Source organism: Micropterus dolomieu, linkage group LG02 (genome assembly GCF_021292245.1).
Source record: "Micropterus dolomieu isolate WLL.071019.BEF.003 ecotype Adirondacks linkage group LG02, ASM2129224v1, whole genome shotgun sequence".
Classification (NCBI taxonomy): domain Eukaryota; kingdom Metazoa; phylum Chordata; class Actinopteri; order Centrarchiformes; family Centrarchidae; genus Micropterus; species Micropterus dolomieu.
Window position 1 is genome coordinate 23818277 of NC_060151.1, and position 20195 is coordinate 23838471.

General features: G+C 40.2%; 3 protein-coding genes across 3 annotated transcripts in view; all 3 read left to right on the forward strand.

The window, feature by feature from the left end:
• rab5c (RAB5C, member RAS oncogene family) overlaps positions 1-8119 on the forward strand; it is a 14832-nt gene extending 6713 nt beyond the window's left edge. Inside the window, exons 2-6 of the mRNA XM_046034489.1 lie at positions 2890-3246; positions 5454-5605; positions 5839-5961; positions 6083-6176; positions 6835-8119. Coding sequence (XP_045890445.1) covers positions 3081-3246; positions 5454-5605; positions 5839-5961; positions 6083-6176; positions 6835-6962 — 663 coding nt within the window. The 5' untranslated portion in view covers positions 2890-3080 and the 3' untranslated portion in view covers positions 6963-8119. The remainder of the gene's footprint in view (positions 1-2889; positions 3247-5453; positions 5606-5838; positions 5962-6082; positions 6177-6834) is intronic.
• The window catches only part of LOC123967290 (zinc finger protein 385C-like), a 611432-nt gene that overhangs the window by 430544 nt on the left and 160693 nt on the right, over positions 1-20195 (forward strand). The window lies entirely within an intron of this gene.
• On the forward strand, positions 9547-18395 carry kat2a (K(lysine) acetyltransferase 2A). The gene is made up of 18 exons (XM_046034301.1): positions 9547-9964; positions 10299-10422; positions 10575-10720; positions 10856-10945; positions 11209-11390; positions 11503-11694; positions 12433-12539; positions 12796-12900; positions 13102-13238; positions 13329-13537; positions 13609-13735; positions 14236-14346; positions 14433-14576; positions 14676-14790; positions 14872-14908; positions 15840-15903; positions 16001-16085; positions 16223-18395. The coding sequence occupies exons 1-18, from the start codon at positions 9740-9742 to the stop codon at positions 16414-16416; spliced, it is 2394 nt and encodes a 797-aa protein (XP_045890257.1). The 5' UTR covers positions 9547-9739; the 3' UTR covers positions 16417-18395.

Genomic DNA, 20195 nt, shown 5'->3' on the forward strand with positions numbered 1-20195 from the left:
TGTGTGTTTCTCTGCAAATGAATAAAATGGGTCTATATATAGCCTTCTGTGGTAATGTCTGGGGAAACACCACTTATTTTGACAAATTGCGTGTTTTGTGTCATCTTCACTCACAATGAAGAACTTCCATGCAGACAACATGTTGTAGCTGTGTCTGTTTTCCGTCTAATTCTGTGCCATTCATGCGCACAGTAGCACAGACACGTGAGACTGATCAGCTGGTCACCGTTCATGGCCGATCAAGCCAAATACGGCCCAATTCTGGCCACTGGCTGATTGATCCGTGCATCTCTGGTTATTTTGTAGGTCTGTTTCCATAAACCCAGTCCATCGCCCCCTGCTTTTCTTTGCATTGTCTAGTGAGGAAACAGGTGAGAGCTCAGCTCTGCTGCTCAGAATCAAATGTGTACAGACTGACTGACCCAGTGAAGACCCAGAGTGCCTTTATTCCCTGTCCAGCTCTGCTACGGCTGGGAGGGATTCCCACTGCTCTTTCAGGCCTTGTGATAGTGTGTGTCCACTAGTTAGAAACCGGTGAGACAGCTTTAGTTGGCTACAGTTGTACTTCCATGCACCTTTTCAGATTTGGTGGGCTGCTGAAGCTTAATTATAACACATACGATGACACTGTGTTAGAGACAAGTTATTTTTGCATTAGAGAAAAAAGGGGAAGACGGAAGGAACTTGTATGTTTTTGATATCGCACGATGCTCTGTGATTTCTAAAATTAAACTAATGCTGTAATACATAATGGTAGAAGTAGACCTGCACAGCAGAAATGAGTTCATATGATAAACATATGCAGCATGGTTGGTACACTGTCAAATGAAGCATGCTTGTTCTAAATATTTTATGGACAGGGCTGTGATCTCTTATCACATGCTGAAGCTTAAGCCCGGCTCAGTAGTGAGCTGAGAAAAAGGCTTGCACAACCAAACTCTAAACTATAGACAATCAGTAGTGACGCCTTTTACTTCAGTTTTCGTCATTCTTGACATTTTCTTTCTCATTCAGAAACAGTCTAACCTCCTAATTGTCTTCAGTATACATTGCGTTTCTGCATTAAGTTGTCCCAGTGACAAAGCTGACACTATCTCAAGTTTTAATGTGCTCAGCAGTAAAATGTCTTCTGCAATCTTCACTTCCTGCTTTGAGCTGAGTTGTGTTTCCTGTCCTTTGACCAAGCAGAAGCTGGCTGACCTCATGTGTATCACCCAACTGAAAAAAAAGATTAGACAAGGTTTCAGATACGTAAAGCAGGCCCAAGTGAAGAGAATATGGTTGGCTTATTTTGAGATCTTGGTATGCTGTTATCAAGTAAAGTTTTTTTTTTAAGCTTGGGAGTCTCAAACTAAAAAGTTTAGATTCAACCTGTGTGCTACAGGTTCCTCTTATTACAGATTGTAAACTGCCACAGCAAGACTGAATCAAAATATATTGAAGTACATTTTATTTATGCCGTTTGGACCTCGCAAAACAAAATGTTGTCACTAGACTAATATTGTATATGTACTTGCCAATTAATGTCAGTGTTTTAGATTAAGTTCATTATGTGCTTTAGTGTTGCTGCATGGAAATGGACACAAAGATCTTAACACTACTAGTCATGGTTTAAAACTGTGGCTATCATCTGTTAAGAGATGACTCATGGGATCAAATGTGTTGAGCTTATGCTTGGGGAGGGCATCTAACGCTAATTTCTATGGGAGATTATATATATATGTATATAACCATAACCCATGTTTGTTTTTAATTTCTTCAATTGTAGTTTTGCATTTGTTTAAACACCTACCTCTGTACATTTGCACCATCAATTACTATTACTTGTACTATGTACTACGTACATGTAAAACACACACTGTTAGGACAACCTGTGGGAACATGACACACAGTTTCAAATAAAACACAAGTGTTCTCCACCACTTGTTTATACTAAACATGGTTAAATAATAAACTCTTCATCTGGAGGCCCGACCCCGGTGTGATGCAGGGTTCTGTGTCAACAACTTAAACTTCAAATTGTCTGATGATAATCTTGGCAAAAACAAAAACTGTAGTGCTGAGATATTTTAAAGTTACAGAATATTTTACTTGAGTCAGTACTCTAAATTGGCAACTGAAACCATTTTACACGCTTTTATTTCTTCACGTTTGGACTATTGTAACACTCTCTTTACCTGCCTGAATCGAAAATCTATTGATCGGCTACAGTATGTTCAGAATTCAGCTGCCAGGCTTCTAACTAGCACGAAGAAACGTGATCATATCACTCCTGTTTTGGCCTCGTTACACTGGCTCTCAGTATGTTTTAGAATTGGTTTTAAGATTTTACTGTTTACATTTAAGGCTTTACATGGTCTCGCCCCTTGCTATATTGCTGACCTATTAGTACCCTACATACCAGCTCGTAACTTGAGATCCCCAGTTAAGGGGCTTTTATTTGTCCCAGAGACCCGGCTGAAATTGAGAGGGGACATAGCCTATGTGGTTAGGGCACTGAGGCTCTGGAACAATCTACCCGAGGAAGTTAGGTCGGCTGAATCAGTAAACTCTTTTAAATCCCTTGTTAAAACATACTTTTATAGAAGAGCATTCCCTGATTTTATTTGAAGTATATTTTGAAGTGACTTTTGTTTTTTGTATTGTTTTTATATGTTTTTATGTTATAACTGCTTCACGTTAAGCACTTTGTAATGCTGGTTTTAAAAGTGCTCTATTAAAAAAAGATTATTATTATTAAAGCAGGAACAAGAGATGAATCTGTTTGTTTTTTTAATTATACCTCTTTGAGTTTTAACTGACTATAATATTCAACACACAACATGATTGTTTTAATGGAAAGCCTGTTTTGTGTTTGGAGTAATATTCTGAATATGTTTTGTTTTCCAGCTCCCACTGGTGAGGACTCCTCTTCCTCTGGCTCATACACCTGCCTGAACTGAACTTGCCCCCCCCCTCCCCCCCGTCGGGCTCAGCCTCACCCAGCCCTCACCAGCCCCTGCACCAAGGCTAAAGTCAACCAGACATCCTCCCTCTTCTTCCGGCTTCTTCTTCTTTCCCTCAGGTTTCAACACTGCACTATGGCGGGGCGAGGCGGACCAGCACGGACCAACGGCACTGCAGCAAGCAACAAGATCTGCCAGTTTAAGCTAGTGCTGTTGGGGGAATCAGCTGTGGGAAAGTCCAGCTTGGTGCTGCGCTTTGTCAAAGGCCAGTTCCACGAGTACCAGGAGAGCACCATCGGAGGTGAGGGTTTTGTGTTTGATCCCCAGGATTGTCTCTGCTCTCAGTCGTGCTTTAATGGCATCATGGCTGTACATCTCTTCAGCTGTAAGTTACAGCGCAGAGGGATAATTCTAAACAAATCCTTTATGATATTTAAAAAGATATAATCAATGGAATTATTTAAATCTTCCATTACTAGAAATTACATAGGGATTTTTACAGTCCAACAACATAATAACAGAAAAACCCAACCAGTTTTGATCTTTTTTTTTTTTTTTTTTTTTTTTTTGAAGGAACTATCATTGTCATAAATGCATCATGTGGCTGTACAGAATCTTTTCTTGTTCGCATTTTTACACACAACTTTTTCAACGTGTCAGTGGACATAAAGTGAGCGCTGAAGTAAGGGAAAAAAACACATCCTCGCCAGTACTGAGGAACGGCTTGCTTGCTGGTCTTAATCTTTTCTGTTGTCAGAGGTTGTGCAGCATGAGTGGCAGAATGAGTTCTTTGCAGCTGATCACCTGACTCTCCCATGAGCCACCAAGCTCCTCACACGGCAGCCATGCCATGTGTATTGATTTCACAGAAATCAATACACATGGCATGGCTGCCGTGAAATCAATACACGATAATTAACATAGAGCTATAATAATGAGCAGAAAATAACTTTAGAGTGTTCTGTAAATACCAGTTCTTGAGAAGCAGAGGGGCGAGGTTACTTTAAACAGGAAGGAATTGAGACAACAATGGAGGTTTCCTGGACCTCCTGTAGATCACTGAAGCTGATCAAAAAGTATTTGTAATTTTAAAGCAAGAATATGATGATCTGCCTGTAACTTTAACATTGGGGTGTTAATTGCCTATCCCTAGTCCAGCTGGGAAAAACAACAGCGACAGGTTTCCCGCTGGAGCTGCTGACTTCTGAGACTGGACTTGTAGTTCATTATTGAATTAATGAATTATTATTGAATTGTTTCTTTCTCACTGGCTTCCCACAGCCTCAGCACCCTGGTCTGAATCCCCTAGCTTATTGCTGTAAATAACAACATGCTGGGTATGTGACAGCAGGGCAGACAGAAAACATGGGAAGAGAGAGAGAGGGGTCCAGACTTTTATTTGGTACACATTTTGGCCCCCAGGTCGCAGTGGTGGCCTGTGAGACGAAAGCTTCTGTCACCTGCAACTCTTGATCTAACCATTTTATTCCTCCACTGCAGTATTGTCCAGTGCAAAGCTGATCCCCCAAATGTGTATTGACAATAAGTTACTGCAAAAAAACTATAAGTCTTACTTTTGATGTACATATAAAAAACCGTTGTTGTCGGGAGATCAGGGCATCCTTTTTCGTGTTCACTTGCAGTAGTAATTACAACCCTTACAAACAGTTAATGATAAATTGATTAGTCATCATTAACGAGGTTGACAATGTAATTTGTGTCCCTAGTAGATAGGTCTGTAAAACAGTGAAAAGCACAATAGAAGAGCAGGAATTAGTCAACAATAACTGAAACATCGTTCAGCTAATAGTTTGACTAAGAGGTTGACTATCTGGTGTAATTCTATGAAGACATTCATATATTAACTAGCAGCAGAAGTTCTTTTTGCGTCATTACTTTTTTGTTTTACTTTGCACCAATGTTTCCACCAACCTTCCTGTATCCGATGAGTAATGTGGCTTTAGGATGTAGGGACAGGACGCTCAGTGCTTAGACTGCCCAGAGAGTCAAAAGCACGTATGCATCTCAGCATGTTTTACGTTCCACTGAACTTGTGGTCAGCCGCTTGCCTAGTCAAAGATTACAAAGCTTTAAAGTATTTGCTATACAAGCGAGTGCTCAGTTTCCTCTGTCATGTGACAGTCGGCTGAGTAAGCCAGTTGTGTGCAGTTGTGCCTGCTTGTTATGTGCTACATGATGATCTTATTGTGCACCTGATTTCCCCCCCCCCCCACTCTTTTGTGTATTTCCAGCTACATTAATGGTCAAGCTCGCCCATTTGGTGTGGTTGATTTAGCACTATACCTACCCATATTCAATTTAAATCTCCTTTATTGTGTTTTTCTGATTCTACCTTGTGTCATCAAAGTTTTAATCACTGCATTTTAAAGCTTAAATATTAAACTTCAGCCCTGTAGATAACAAGTCTGGGATTTTCTGCTCTGACACCCCCCCCCCCCCCCCCCCCCCCCCTTCTTCTCAGTCTTATATGTTTTATTTTCTTTCCAGCTGCCTTTCTCACACAGACGGTATGTTTGGATGACACAACAGTCAAGTTTGAGATCTGGGACACTGCAGGACAGGAACGGTATCACAGCTTGGCACCCATGTACTACAGGGGAGCACAGGCTGCCATCGTGGTCTACGATATCACCAACACAGTAAGTCACATGGACTGTGACGTCAGCCAAGACAGTCAAAAGTCTTGTGTCATTTGTTTGTTGACCCTTGTCTTCCAGCCTGGGTTGATGATTGCTTAATTCAAGAGATGGCTACAGACCTTTGCTCTTTTAACTCTTACAGTGATATGTAACATGTAAAACCTCTCAAGGTTTAAAAGTTTAAAAGCACCGCATATATAACTGTATTTTATTTCTTTTTTTCTTTTTGAAAGGATACATTCACACGTGCAAAGAACTGGGTGAAGGAGCTCCAGCGACAAGCCAGCCCGAATATTGTTATTGCACTGGCAGGAAACAAAGCAGATCTGGCCAACAAGAGAGCTGTAGATTTCCAGGTAGAGATTCATTTTTACAGTCTGACATTGAAGTTCTAAAAATTCTTTAATGAAACTCTTGAATAAATTAATATAAGCAGTCAATTTCCCAATTTCTGTGTTTGTGTGTTTATTTCTGTAGGAAGCGCAAGCATATGCAGATGACAACAGTTTGCTCTTCATGGAGACTTCAGCCAAGACTGCTATGAATGTCAATGAAATTTTTATGGCTATAGGTAAGAACTAACAAGGACACACTTTACTGTCATGTAGAGCTGCAACAATTAGTCTATTAATCGATGTGTCGATCAATTGAAAATAAATTTTCAAATATCTTGATAATTAGTGTTAATTTTCTTGATTAATAGTTTTGTTTATAATTTCCCATATTCAATTTCCTTATTTTAACTGCCCATCAGTCCCAAGAAATTCAATTTAGTGTACTGGAAATCCTCACATTTAAGAATGTTGAACCGGAGAATGAATGAGTTAAAGGATTATTCCTCTTTTAAAATAGTTTATACATTTTCTGTGGATTGACTAATCAAGCCAAAAAATGATTTAGGCTGTATTTAGCCATTTCTTAAGTAAAAATTACAAATGTTTAATATTTCTGATTCTCATGTGTAAAAAGTTGCTGTTCTCTTGAAGTAAATTGAATATGTTTGGGTTTTGGACTTTTGGTCAAGTAAAACAAGACATTTGATAATATCACCTCAGGCTCTAGAAAATAGTTTTCACATTTTTTTCATCACTTTTTTTTATTTTTATGAATAGTGTTTACTATTTTCTGATGAAATGAATTGGCAGAATAATTGAAAATGAAATGAGTCATTTGTTGCAGCCCGACTGCCATCTTACCAATTAATTTCTTGTACTCCTAACTCAAAACAGCGAAGAAGCTTCCTAAGAACGAACCTCAGGGCGGAGTGGGCGCCGGTGGACGAGCCAGAGGCGGCGTGGACCTGCAGGAAGCTGCACCGCATGGCAGGAGTGGCCAGTGCTGTGGGGGCGGGAACTAACCAACACAACAATAAGTCCGCTGATCCGAACCAATCTACAGCTACGATCAACCAGACCAGATATTAGCCAGCTGTCAAACAATGTCCCATTGGTCATATCAAACCATGGTCAGACCAACCACCCTTTGAGCAACACATCATCAATTAACTGTTTGGCAAATGAGTCCTCTGGCCAGCAAACTGCCAGACCCCACTGACGGTTCCAGCTGATGAACCAACCAACAGACCAAGAAATCAACCCACAAGCGTATTTGCAAAATCATGTTTTAACCCCAGGACTTGCCAATCCATGACCTCTCTATTGATGATGGACACTTGACGTCACCTTAGGGGGGGAAAAAAACATCCCATTCATGGAAGATGGAAAAAAAAAAAAAAAAGATCAGTGATTACCAATGGCACACAATAAGGCCATCTTTCTCACGTTTGTTTCTGTATTTGTGTAGAGGGGGGGAAAAAAAATTAACGCAACCAGAAGGAAAATAAACAGGCTGGTTGGCCCTGTCCTTTCTCTTCTACCCTCTGCTTTCCCACGCACCATAAATTAAGTATTTCGATGATGGTTAAACTCCAATCCAGGTGCATGCAGCAGTCCTTCGCTTTTCTGTCTTGTTCCTGGTCAGCTTCCTGGAAAAGATGAAGCGGGAAGGTTTGTAACAGGAGAATGGGAATGGACTGATATGATAGATAGATGATAGGGCTGTGTAGATTGACTTATTACATTGTTATTGTTTTCACTTATTATTATTACTCCAACTTCTTTTGACACAGGCTGTTCAGTATGATTTTAAAGCCTAAACTTTAAGGTTTTACAATCACCCATCTATGTTAAACCATATACAGTAAATAGTACTTTATTAACATTGTCACCCATAAGTAATTTTAGCATTAATATAATGTTTTTGAATCATCAGTGTATGACAACTACATAAAGCAAGATATGATTTCTAGACCAAAATCACAACTGTGTATTGACAACATTGCTGTATTTGTATCAGACTCTTCAAGTTTATAATCAATCAGTAGTCATTGTCAAAACTATCTTCACAATCTCTACATGATGTTTTGTTAACCTTAATTATTTTGTGATGGATTTTTTTATGTCAATTTTTTTCCTGGAGATCTATGGTATTAAATGCACTGGTTCTGTCTCATCATCTTTGTGAATTGAGATGTTATCGTTGGCTTCTTTTTCTTTTCTTTCTTGGTTTTTGCTCTTCATATCAGGGAGGGGATTGCTTTCAACTGTGTTGTCATCCTGTTATGGCATCAACAGCTAGCACAACAGCACCTGGACAGCAACCACTGCTGGTGGGGGGATAACTGGGAGGGTGGGGTCATGGGTAGAGTAAGAAGGAGAAAAAAAAACATTTTACCAATAAACAAGGGGATGGTATCTTTTCTGTATGCCTGTTTTATCATTTCACCTTATCCAAATATTAATGTCTCAGACAATTACCAGTGAAACTTATTTAAAACATCCTAGCTCCCCACCCTAATTATCACTATTTTTTTTTAATACACCAGAAACTACATTACACAGAACCATTACAACAGATCAGACGTGTTGCATTCATGTGCACTTGCTATGCAGATACCCATACATCTTTTCTGTGTTGCATGTTACACAAATGAGTCTATTCAAGGCAGATATGCTGGCACTTCCGATTACCTTTGCAAAACAAAAGAGAGACTCTGTCTTAATAATATTATTTCTACCAGTAGGCCAATTAAGTAAAGTAATAGTTATTGCATTATTTGACATGGTTGATAACAAAGTTAACTTCATTAATGTATTTATTGTGTATATTACATGACAGTGAACAGCCTTATTGATGCCTCTAAATAAGTTTTTAAATTTATGATTCGTTTTTTCAATCGCTTCATAAAGTCACGTTATTTGGAAAAGTTACAACCGGAAGTGATGGCATGTTATGTCTGCCTATGTACTTTGGACGAATTTAAGGTGTTGCAGTTAATGATTGTGACCACTGGAGAACGGGAAACCCTCGCATTTCTTCTGTAATCTCTAATCTAAAGGCAAAATAACAATAAAATATAAATAGATACAGAAATAGGATTTTTAAATTAAAATATACCATAAAAAATTTGCTAAAACTGAATAAACACACGGCAGACAGAGAACTAACCACTAGTGTGTAGAAGCCAATGTGTGGGTTGCGACTATGGACTGAGGAAGCTACTTTTGTAGGCTAATTTCACTGTCTATGCATATTCCTTATTGTGAGAAGGTAATCAGTAAGGTCTACAAATTCCTCGCGATTATAAAGGGTTTAAGAACAATTTTTTCCCCCGTCAGTCTGTTTATGGCAACCAGTGACTCTACTAAGTCAGTACACAGTTAATAAATTTACTAAGAAGACCTTTTAATATAGCTAGAGGTGTGGTTAAGCACTATGGGTTACTCACTGAACATCCATCAAGGCAACCATGAAGGACTCGGGCATCAAGGCAGACAAAATAGTTAGTGAATCTTCCGGTCAAGACATCCAAAATAAAACATTAAAATTAGGCAGCTCGCTGTTCTAGTTCTACTTTGTAAAGTTGATACTGTTTGGGAAGGTCTGTTTCGAGCGTAAATCACTTGTTCTCGGTCTTTGAATTCTTTACGTAATAACACCTTTGTTTTAATGGAAACATCTCAAGTTGTTTCCACTAGTTAACACTGCTGCGGTCATCTTAACTCCCATTTTGCCGACAGCACTTGAAGGCAGCATATGAGCTAAACGGGAGCGGAGGAAGAGTCTAGCAGCGTTATGTCGGACCCGGCGGCGCAGGCCTTGCAACCCCGGCTTCTCCAAGCCCAGTCTACTGGCTCAGCTGGGTCCAGTACTCCCGCGACAGGCTCCGGGTCGGGGAATAGTGACCCGGCCAGACCAGGACTTAGCCAGCAACAACGAGCAAGCCAGAAGAAAGCCCAAGTCCGAGCTTTCCCACGAGCGAAAAAGCTTGAGAAACTTGGCGTATTCTCCGCATGCAAGGTAGCTAACGTTAGCTTAGCTAGCCAAAGTTCACCACAACAAAGCACTCTTAGGTAGTATTAGCGTTGGTGCATATTGCCATTATAGCACAGCTAAGGAATTGCAAACGAATAAACATAAACAAATGAACGCAGTAACCTTACGTAACTGTTAACTTTTGTAAGTTAGCTAGCTAAACGGTCTCCCAGGCATTGGCACTGCATCTTTGAAGATGCTGCATGTATTATCAGCTAGCTTAAGTTTAGTCATTCATTAACGTACAAAAAACAGCAGTTGCGTTAGTCACTGTTTACGTTGCTTTATTTGGTGTTGAGCATAATTTGCTTATTCGCAGGCTAGTGACACATGCAAGTGCAATGGATGGAAAAACCCAAATCCACCATCAGCCACACGTATGGACCTACAACAACAAGCAGCCAGCCTGAGCGAGCCGTGCCGCAGCTGTGGACATGCTCTGGGTACAAACTAACCAGCTTCCACTACAGCACAGCCTTTTTCCCACCAGCAAATAAAGCTATATTCCTCGGACTTCTTCCACAATGTTGTTTGACTTCTATGTTTGTAGTTTGACTTAACCATATTTATGACTTATTTAATGCCTTGCTTACAGCTGATCATGTGTCCCACTTGGAGAATGTGTCCGAGGATGAGATTAACAGGCTGTTGGGGATGGTGGTGGATGTGGAGAACCTTTTTATGTCTGTACACAAAGAGGAGGACACTGACACCAAACAGGTCTACTTCTACCTTTTCAAGGTAACCTAATGTGCATCTCACATCAATGTAAGAGGTAAAACAGATCTACCAATAACTGCGAGTCTATGTGCATGATATTCTTCAGCCCAGTTTAACAGTCAACGTTGTTATTCTTTTATACGGTATTTCCCTTAGCTGCTGAGAAAATGCATCCTACAGATGAGCCAGCCAGTTGTAGAGGGATCTCTTGGAAGTCCACCCTTTGAAAAGCCCAACATTGAGCAGGTGAACATAAAACTAAAATGATCTACAGGTCATTTCCTGATGGTCAGCAGTAGCTGGAAAACCAACAGGATAATCCTGCCTGTCTCAGAAGATGGGCATGCTTGTTATTTGTGTCTTGTGCTTTATGCCCTTGTCATGCATTGTATAGTTTTGTATTGGTGTACCTGTGGAAAAGAGTTTGAAGACAAACAAACTTATGCCAGGATGCTGCTTCGTTGCATTTGCCTCTTTTTCTTAATCTTTTGTTTCCTTTTCCTCCAAAGGGGGTTTTGAATTTTGTGCAGTATAAGTTCAGCCACCTGGCTCCAAAGGAAAGGCAGACGATGTTTGAGCTTTCAAAGATGTTCCTCTTATGCCTAAATTACTGGAAGCTGGAGACGCCAACGCAGTACCGCCAGCGCACCCAGAAAGACGATGGGACAGCATACAAAGTGGACTACACCAGGTGTGTGGGTGTGTTGTTCTTAAAGAAAGCAGGTACATGTGTTTACCTGTTAGATTTCTGTGTTGGATGCTGATATCAGTCAATAGCAGTATTTTTTCCGTGTGACTCCCAGGTGGCTGTGCTACTGCCATGTCCCCCAGAGCAATGACAGCCTACCGCGCTATGAAACCACTCAGGTGTTCGGTCGTAGCTTGCTCAAATCCATCTTCACTGTGACTCGACGCCAGCTCCTGGAGAAGTTCAGAGTGGAGAAGGACAAACTGCTACCAGAGAAACGCACACTCATCCTCACACACTTTCCCAAGTAAGGGCAGACTGTCTTGAAATAGTTTGTGTCTCTCAGCTTTAATGACAGCTGAAAAAGATATGGATTCAATTGAGCAACATGGGGGGCCTCAAAGGGCTCATCGCTACACTGCTATACAAGGTTTTTGAGGATTTGCCTTTGTGCACCTTAGCATAATGATGCTTTGACCACTCAAAGCGCCAAATGTCACATTCATCCCATTCATACACTGATGGAAGGAGCTAAGGTGCCAACTGCTCATCAGAAAAAAACCTCATAATGCATGCACACTCACACAGCCTACAGGAGCAATTTGGGCTTCAGTATCTTGCCCTAGGACACTTTGACATGCTGACTAGAGGAGTTGGGAATCTTGTGATTATACTGCTCTACCTCTAAGCCACAGCCACCCTGAACAACTGTTCATAATAATTTAATACAGACCATTAATACATTAACATCAATGTTTACAGAGGGACCTTATTTGTAGGATCAGGTGATTTTACTGACCATGTATTTGTGAGATTACATTCAGGCTTTAGACATCAAACCACAGTGTGCAAGCTGCTGTGTTTGCAGCAGAGGTGTAGGTGTGTGCGGGGAAAAGAGAACCGAAGGGAAATCCGATTAAATTAGTGAGTAAACGCTAATATAAGGTGGATAATGAAGTACATTAAAATGTTGAAACAAGCTACTAGAAACAGAAAATATATTGCGCTTGCCTTTGATAGAACTTTTTATGCTGAATATCATCAGGTTCTTGTCCATGCTGGAGGAGGAAATCTATGGCGAGAATTCACCCATCTGGGAGGCTGACTTCACCATGCCCGCCTCCGACGGCACACAGCTCGGACATCAGACAGGTGAGGATAGTACTGTACTCAATTCATCATAACCTCTATAAACAATAAGTGTGGGGTTTTTTTGAGCAGGGATTAACTATGACAAGTAGAGAATGTAAAATCCTCAAGACTTAATTGATCCCCTGAGGTAAAATTCACATGATGCAGCATGCTAAGAGACACAGCAAATGCATAGGAAACAGATTAACCAGAGCAAGCTTTTGCTGCTGTTTAGTTTGTTTAGTAATTTTTTTACCTTGGTGTCTCTCAATTGCAGTGATCAGTCCTGCTGCAGTATCCGGATCCCCCGCTCTGCCCAAGGGTCTAAGCAGCATCTCCTCTTTGGGCAGCATGGACCCAGGAGGTGCAGAGCCCATCACAGGTCTGTGAACACTGCTTCTTTGATTCTTCATTACCTTTCTACCAGACCCTCAGTAGCTACGGTGGTACCATATAAATGTCTCATGCAGTTAAATAGAGTTGTGTAATATTAAAAGCCACTCTAAAACACCCAACACACACTGTGGCTACATATGTTACTCAAATATTTATATGCTTATTGTAATCACTGCTTTCTGTTCAGGAGAAAAACGTAAACTTCCAGAGGCGATGACCCTGGAGGATGCCAAGCGGATCCGTGTGATGGGAGACATTCCTATGGAGCTGGTCAATGAAGTCATGATGACAATCACTGACCCTGCTGCTATGCTTGGACCAGAGGTAAGTCATTTAATGTAGGGGATCTGGTAAGGGAAAAGGGGCTTGTTAAAGGTTTAGACTGTAATACTCACAGTCTATTGATATTTATAGACTAATCTGCTGACGCCAAATGCTGCCCGTGATGAGACTGCCAGGCTGGAGGAGAGGCGGGGTATCATAGAGTTCCACGTCATTGGAAACTCGCTTTCCCAGAAGTCCAACAAGAAGATCCTGATGTGGCTGGTTGGCCTGCAGAATGTCTTCTCTCATCAATTACCTCGCATGCCCAAAGAGTACATCACACGGCTGGTGTTTGACCCGTAAGTAAATGTTGTTGTAGCACATGTTATCGGATGCCTGTGCACTGTTCTGATTTGTCCATCTTCCACAGGAAGCACAAGACCCTTGCTCTTATCAAAGATGGCCGCGTCATCGGTGGCATCTGTTTTAGGATGTTTCCCACTCAGGGCTTCACTGAGATCGTCTTCTGTGCAGTCACATCCAATGAGCAAGTTAAGGTACATGATAATCATTCACACTCTTCAGAGTTGTAGCTGTCCAAATAATGATTAAAGAAGTCCTTGTCAACACATTTTCATTTGTAGTATATTCTTTAGCATCTTTTTAGTTTCTTAATGACACGGACACATTTATAAAACACCCTAAAGCTAAGAGGAGCGGTCCAAGTTAGGGCAGCAGTCCTAACTTTAACGCTACGTCCACACGTGACGGCTACCTCACTGAACTGCTAGATCTCACACACGTGTGGTGTCCACACAGATGACTTTTCTGCTGCCAGCCCTGTCTTTCTTCATGGAGTTTATCTTTGATAGATACAATACAAAAAAGCCTGGAGGGACTGGTTGCTGCTCTAATGTGGTGAAAAGCTCAATAATTGTTTTTAGAAAAATATTCTTCAGTGGTGCAAAATTATTTGCATTTGGAAAGATCAGAATAGTATTGAGATGCCTTATGTACTTATGTAAACAAATTTCTTCTCTGGTATTTTTAATGGAAGGGCTATGGTACCCACCTGATGAACCACCTGAAGGAGTATCACATCAAACACAACATCCTCTATTTCCTCACATACGCTGACGAGTACGCCATTGGCTACTTCAAGAAGCAGGTACTGCAGACATGACCTGTACATTAGCTTTGCCCCTGTCCTCTCCCTCCACCTTGTCCTTTCAATAATTTGTCCTTTCCTGGCAGGGCTTTTCCAAAGACATCAAAGTGCCGAAGAGTCGATACCTGGGATACATCAAAGACTACGAGGGAGCGACACTCATGGAGTGTGAGCTGAACCCGAGAATCCCCTACACTGAGCTCTCTCATATTATTAAAAGACAAAAGGAGGTATGAGAGGCGGTGAGATGTTCTAATTAAAGCAAAAAATGTGTTTTCTGAATCTTTGTTTGTAATATCGCAGAAATATTTAATGTCAACGTTTAACAGATTATTAAGAAGCTGATTGAGAGGAAACAGACCCAGATAAGGAAGGTTTACCCAGGTCTCACCTGCTTCAAAGAAGGTGTACGACAGATCCCAGTGGAGAGCATTCCAGGCATAAGTGAGTGTTTCGTTTGTTTACAATAAAAAAACAAACCAACAATCTGTATTATCATATTACTTACACATATTTTCCTTCCAGGAGAGACAGGCTGGAAACCCAGTAACAAGGAAAAAGGGTAAACTTTTAGTATATATTATTTAAATGAATGTTGTAGTGTTGAGATGCCTGTGTTCTTGCTGATGTTATCAGGTGCTCTGGAAGAGCATCGCTGAGCTATAGAGCTGGAGGTTGTTCAGTATGTCTCGCATAAAGCGCTTTTATGCTCCTGTACTAATAGATGTAAATGCCAACACCCACCCAGAGCGCCAAGGAAGACTAAAGTTCCTGCTTACAACAAGTAAAGCTATCTGTCCATCAGAAAAATCTGTAAATCCCCGAAGGTTGAGGCAGAGCAGCCAGAGGACATCAGAAGGAAAACCAGAACATATTTTCTCCATAAAATCTGATCGAGTTATAAAGGTGTGCTTTCATACTGTAATCAGTGATGCCTGGTCTCGTAGCCAGACCTATCGCTACACTGCGATTCACAACTGTGCCAGCTAATTCCTGTCCCTCTGCAGCCTTCCAGAATTTGGCCATTCAGAACAAAGTGTTGTTTTGGGCAAGGTGGGCTTCAAGAGACAGGAGCTGAGTGTTCAAACAAAGGTGCCATAGAGGTGTTGAAACTATGCACAGTATGAGAAAAATGTTTTTTTTGGACATTAAAGCACGTAAACATTTTCTACTAGACACATTCTGAAATTGTAAAACCACAAAACCTTGTTCTTTTTCTAAGGAAGTTCATGTCACTCCCCTCTGGATCCCAGACAGACCTTATCAATACCACGGAAACAAAAAGATTAGATAAGGTTTACCCAGGTCTCAGGCCTCTAAAAAATGTACCCTGCCCTGAAATGCGTTTGTGAAATATAGGGATTCATTAATGTTGTTGTATGAATCTGATTAAAATGCATAATCTCATTTGGAGATCTCAAAGTGCTTTTTCCCCTCTATTCTTGTCCAAGTGTAGTCAATATTTTACTAATTTATCATTCCACATTTTGCAGGAAAGAGGTGAAGGATCCTGACGTGTTATACAACATGTTGAAGAACCTCCTGGCCCAGATAAAGGTAAGGGTCAGCTGTTGATACGAGACAGCAACACACACAAACACCACACGAGTAACAAGAACATAGACAAACCAGGACTTTATTATCTCTTCAACAGACTCATCCTGATGCCTGGCCCTTCATGGAACCAGTGAAAAAATCGGAGGCTCCAGATTATTACGAGATCATCCGCTTTCCCATTGGTACATGAACATCTGACTGTATAGCAGCTTATTTTCTTACTGATTACATCGTTTAGTTCCTGCTTATGTTACAGAAACTATTCATTCCATTATTAATACACAGATTGTTGTTCTCTTCTCCTGTTTTGTCTCCACAGACCTGAAGACCATGACGGAGAGACTGAAGAACAGATACTATGTGACCAAGAAGCTTTTCATTGCCGACCTGCAGCGAATCATCACCAACTGTCGCGAGTACAACCCTTCAGACAGCGAGTACTTTAAGTGTGCCAACACCTTGGAGAAGTTCTTCTACTTCAAATTAAAAGATGGAGGCCTGATCGAGAAATGAACTCAGCCACAGAATTATTTACTGATTTTGTAACAGATGAGGAATGACTTTACAGCTGCCACACACCAAGATGGAGCAGATAGTGAGGAAAACTTCTCTAACTATTGTCCTGAGTTAATAAATGGGTATGTACATGACTGACAAATTTTAAAAGGGCATTGTTGGAGTTGAACAAACATAACAGAGGGTTGTTTGGAAATATCAGAGCCTGTTGAGCATTGCTGTCAAAGTGGCATTACCTTTCCCCTTGAAGTGATCTTCCGTCATTTTCTCTCTTCCAGTACGCAATGGGTTAATACTCTGCATATACATGTGTCATTAAGTGTACCAAAGTTATAGGTCCAAGTTGAAACAATGCCACACTTTCCACCATTATTTATAGTATGATTTGACCTGGTTTTGTCACGTTGAATGACATTTGTTCATTCCAGTTTGCTTAAAACTCTTCACCCGAGCTGATGTATGTGTCGTGTAGTTCTTTTCATAGAAAACTGGACCTTGGGACCTAAAGCCACGTTGCCTTCAGTTACTGACAGACACTTGAACATCCCAGCCATCTTCATGGGTATTAAGACAAAGTGAGTGGTGAAGTCTTTAAAACGCTTCGCGCTGAAGGATGGACAGTACTTTGACTCTTGAGTAGCCTTGAAACGATTTTATCCGTAGATTGGAGAACAGTTAATCAAATACAATTGTTAAAGTCGATTATGTGCAAGTTTCGTCACATTTACTGGTTTTAACCTACTTAAAATTGAGGTTGTGTTGCTTTTTTCTCTTCATTCCAGTATATATTGAATATATTTGGATATTTATTGACTGTTGGTCAGAGAAAAGGGCACTTATTTATCATTTGGGCTTTAGGAACATTCATTCTTAACAAACGACTACGAAAACATCACAGATTAACCGATAATCGTTTTGTGGCAGCCCTACTCTTGAGTAGTTTGAGACACAGCTAGTGATGGACTGGGCATCTAATATTTCCAGCACTTGTGTGCTAAACAATAATTTCCCCAATCGTTGCCTTCAAGAAAACACTTGTTTTCATGTTGACAACATAATAGATGCTTATTTGTACAGTAAATATGATGCATCCATACTATTACACACCATTTCCATTGGCAGGGTTTTGTTCCAGACCATTTTGGATAAGGTCACATATTAGTATAGCTTTTATCATGCTTGCAGGTGTGATACTGTAGTTGTTGTCATTGATTTGTTCTGTTGCTAGACTCTGAAGTAGACACTTCCACACACATATGCTAGGTAGTCTATATAGTGTACAGCCAGATGTTTTTGGTGGTCGCAGATTTACTGGCTAGTTCACGTTGATGAGATCTAAACATGGTGGAGATGAAAACTAGCCAGCAGTCCTCTTAGTGATTCTGGACTTTTGGAAAGATCCCACCCATACACAAGCTTTAGTGGGTGTTAATGCATTACGGACAGTTTACAGTTTGAAAACATAAAAACCATCCAACTTTTAGCCACTGTTGCAGTTTTTTTCTTTTACAGTGTTACAAACATTAATGAAATGTTTAACACATTTCGTTTGTTCAGCGGTCAGTGTCAAACAAAGTGCTTCCTGAGATGCATCCTCTGCTTTTATGGGAAGTGTCTGATGCTGGTTGAGCCTGCTTGTTGAATGTTCCATTGACTTGTATGTGTGTGTGTGTGTGTGTGTGTGTGTGTGTGTGTGTGTGTGAGGTTGTGTTTATTTTGTACTTGAATCATGACTAGCTTTGAATTACTGAAGTGATGTCAGTGTTGCATTATTCAGGGTTGTCAGTTGCATACTTCTCCCTCAATCTACTTATGCTGCATTTCAGATTTTCTTAAGGTCAGTCTGAACTTTCACCTGTTTGAGGATGGCTACTGTCTCTAGTTATGGTATTAATGCCATTTACTGTAAGTGTAATACTGTTCATAACAATAAAGTTGATGTTTTTTTGTTTTTTTTAAATAAACACTTAAATGTGTAGGTGCTTTCCAAAATTTAAGGAAACATAAATTACTCACTGGGAACAAAAAGGGAATGCAACCAGACAGGTATGAACTTGAGTCACTTCACTCTGATTCCAGTCAGAACTAAATCAAGATTTTGGGAATTTCAGGCTTGACAAAATACAAAGACTTGTAAGACAACTTTTTATTTTTATTCCTTTCGTGGTGAATACTAAATAAACAGGACAAGTGTGTTCAAGTCGCAGGTCTCCCCTTAGTGACCTAGGTTGCATGCACTTTTGTTTTTATAACATTTGTTATAAAGTTGTAATTTTTATTTATATAGTCTAAATTACCTCAAATGGCTTTACAGCATACAGCATCCTTAGACTTATTGTTCTTTTTAGTACCAACGGTACTTCTCATGTACTTGGTTTTTAAGTGTGTGGCAGTAGGCTGTAGGTTTCACTTTCCTGATGTAACAAAAAGTAGGTAGGGCCCAGTTGAAAAACAGTATGAAAAACAAGTTTGTGGTGGCCTCTCTTTTTCAGTTTATAAAAAAATCGCTCAACGGTAAACCTGTTATTATAGTTTAAGATCAATATAAGTTTATCCATGGCTAGACTATAAAGAGTTTATTGTCAGTAAAGTTTGGGCTTCCTCATGGTGAAGACTAGCCGTTGTTCCTCCAGAGCCTCCCTCAGTAGGGCCACAGATGCTTTAGTTTTGTTTCTCTGTATCGCATTACCACAATTCTAAAGGTCTTGTGATTCGCACTGTTTACAGGCAGAGATAACCATTTTTATAATTGCTTCTATATTAATGTATATTATCTGCTATGTAGTAAAAGGGAGTTATAAACTCCAATGTGTTATATGTATTTTACTGAATGTAGTATATTTATCATGTACATTTTATTTTTTATTATTTTTCTTTCAGCAACCTTTTTATATAGAGGTAGAGGTAATTGAGTTTTTTACACAAGTGTAGGGGTAGTCAAGACCAGAATGTATTGTAACCTAAGCATGTATTTTCCTGCTAATAAAGGAATAGGAATCAGTTTATATTATTGGTTAAGACAGACAAACTGGTTAAGAGGGCTAGCTCTGTCCTGGACTGTCCTCTGGACACCACAGAGCAGGTGGGTGGGAGGAGGATGCTAGTCAAGCTGAAGTCCATCAGGGACAACAGCTCCCACCCCATGCATGAGACAGTGGTGTCTTTAAGCAGCTTCTTCAGCAGCAGACTGCTGCACCCAAAGTGTGAGAAGGAGTGCTACCGCAGGTCCTTCATTCCAGCTGCAGTCAGACTTTTTAACTCGGAAGCAACATAGTGTGACTATCATATTGCACTACTGTTTAACATTGTATGCGTGCCTGCTATACACCAACTGCAATACTCATTACCACTACTGCACTTTATCTAGCACAATCTGTGCAATGTTTAAACCCGGTCCTACCTGCACATACCTGCATCTGTAAATAGTATACATATTTATTCCAATTTTAATTCCTTTATAGTAATTTAAAGTCTATTTTATTTGTGTACTGTTTGCTTCTGTTGTGGTTTGTTTTTTTGTACTGGAGTTGATGCAACAAGTGAATTTCACCATTGTGGGATTAATAAAACCTATTCTATTCTTTATTGGTATGTATAAGTACAGAACTTTGTTCAGGTTATTGATTTTATTATTATTTCTGATTAGATCCGATTAGATGTGCATCTGGTTGCTCCAGAAACTGTTATACTTTATAACTTTATCACTCAACCAACCAAAACAGAAACATCAAGTTACATCAGGTTATGTTGAAACAGCCACAGGGTTTCCTTGCAGA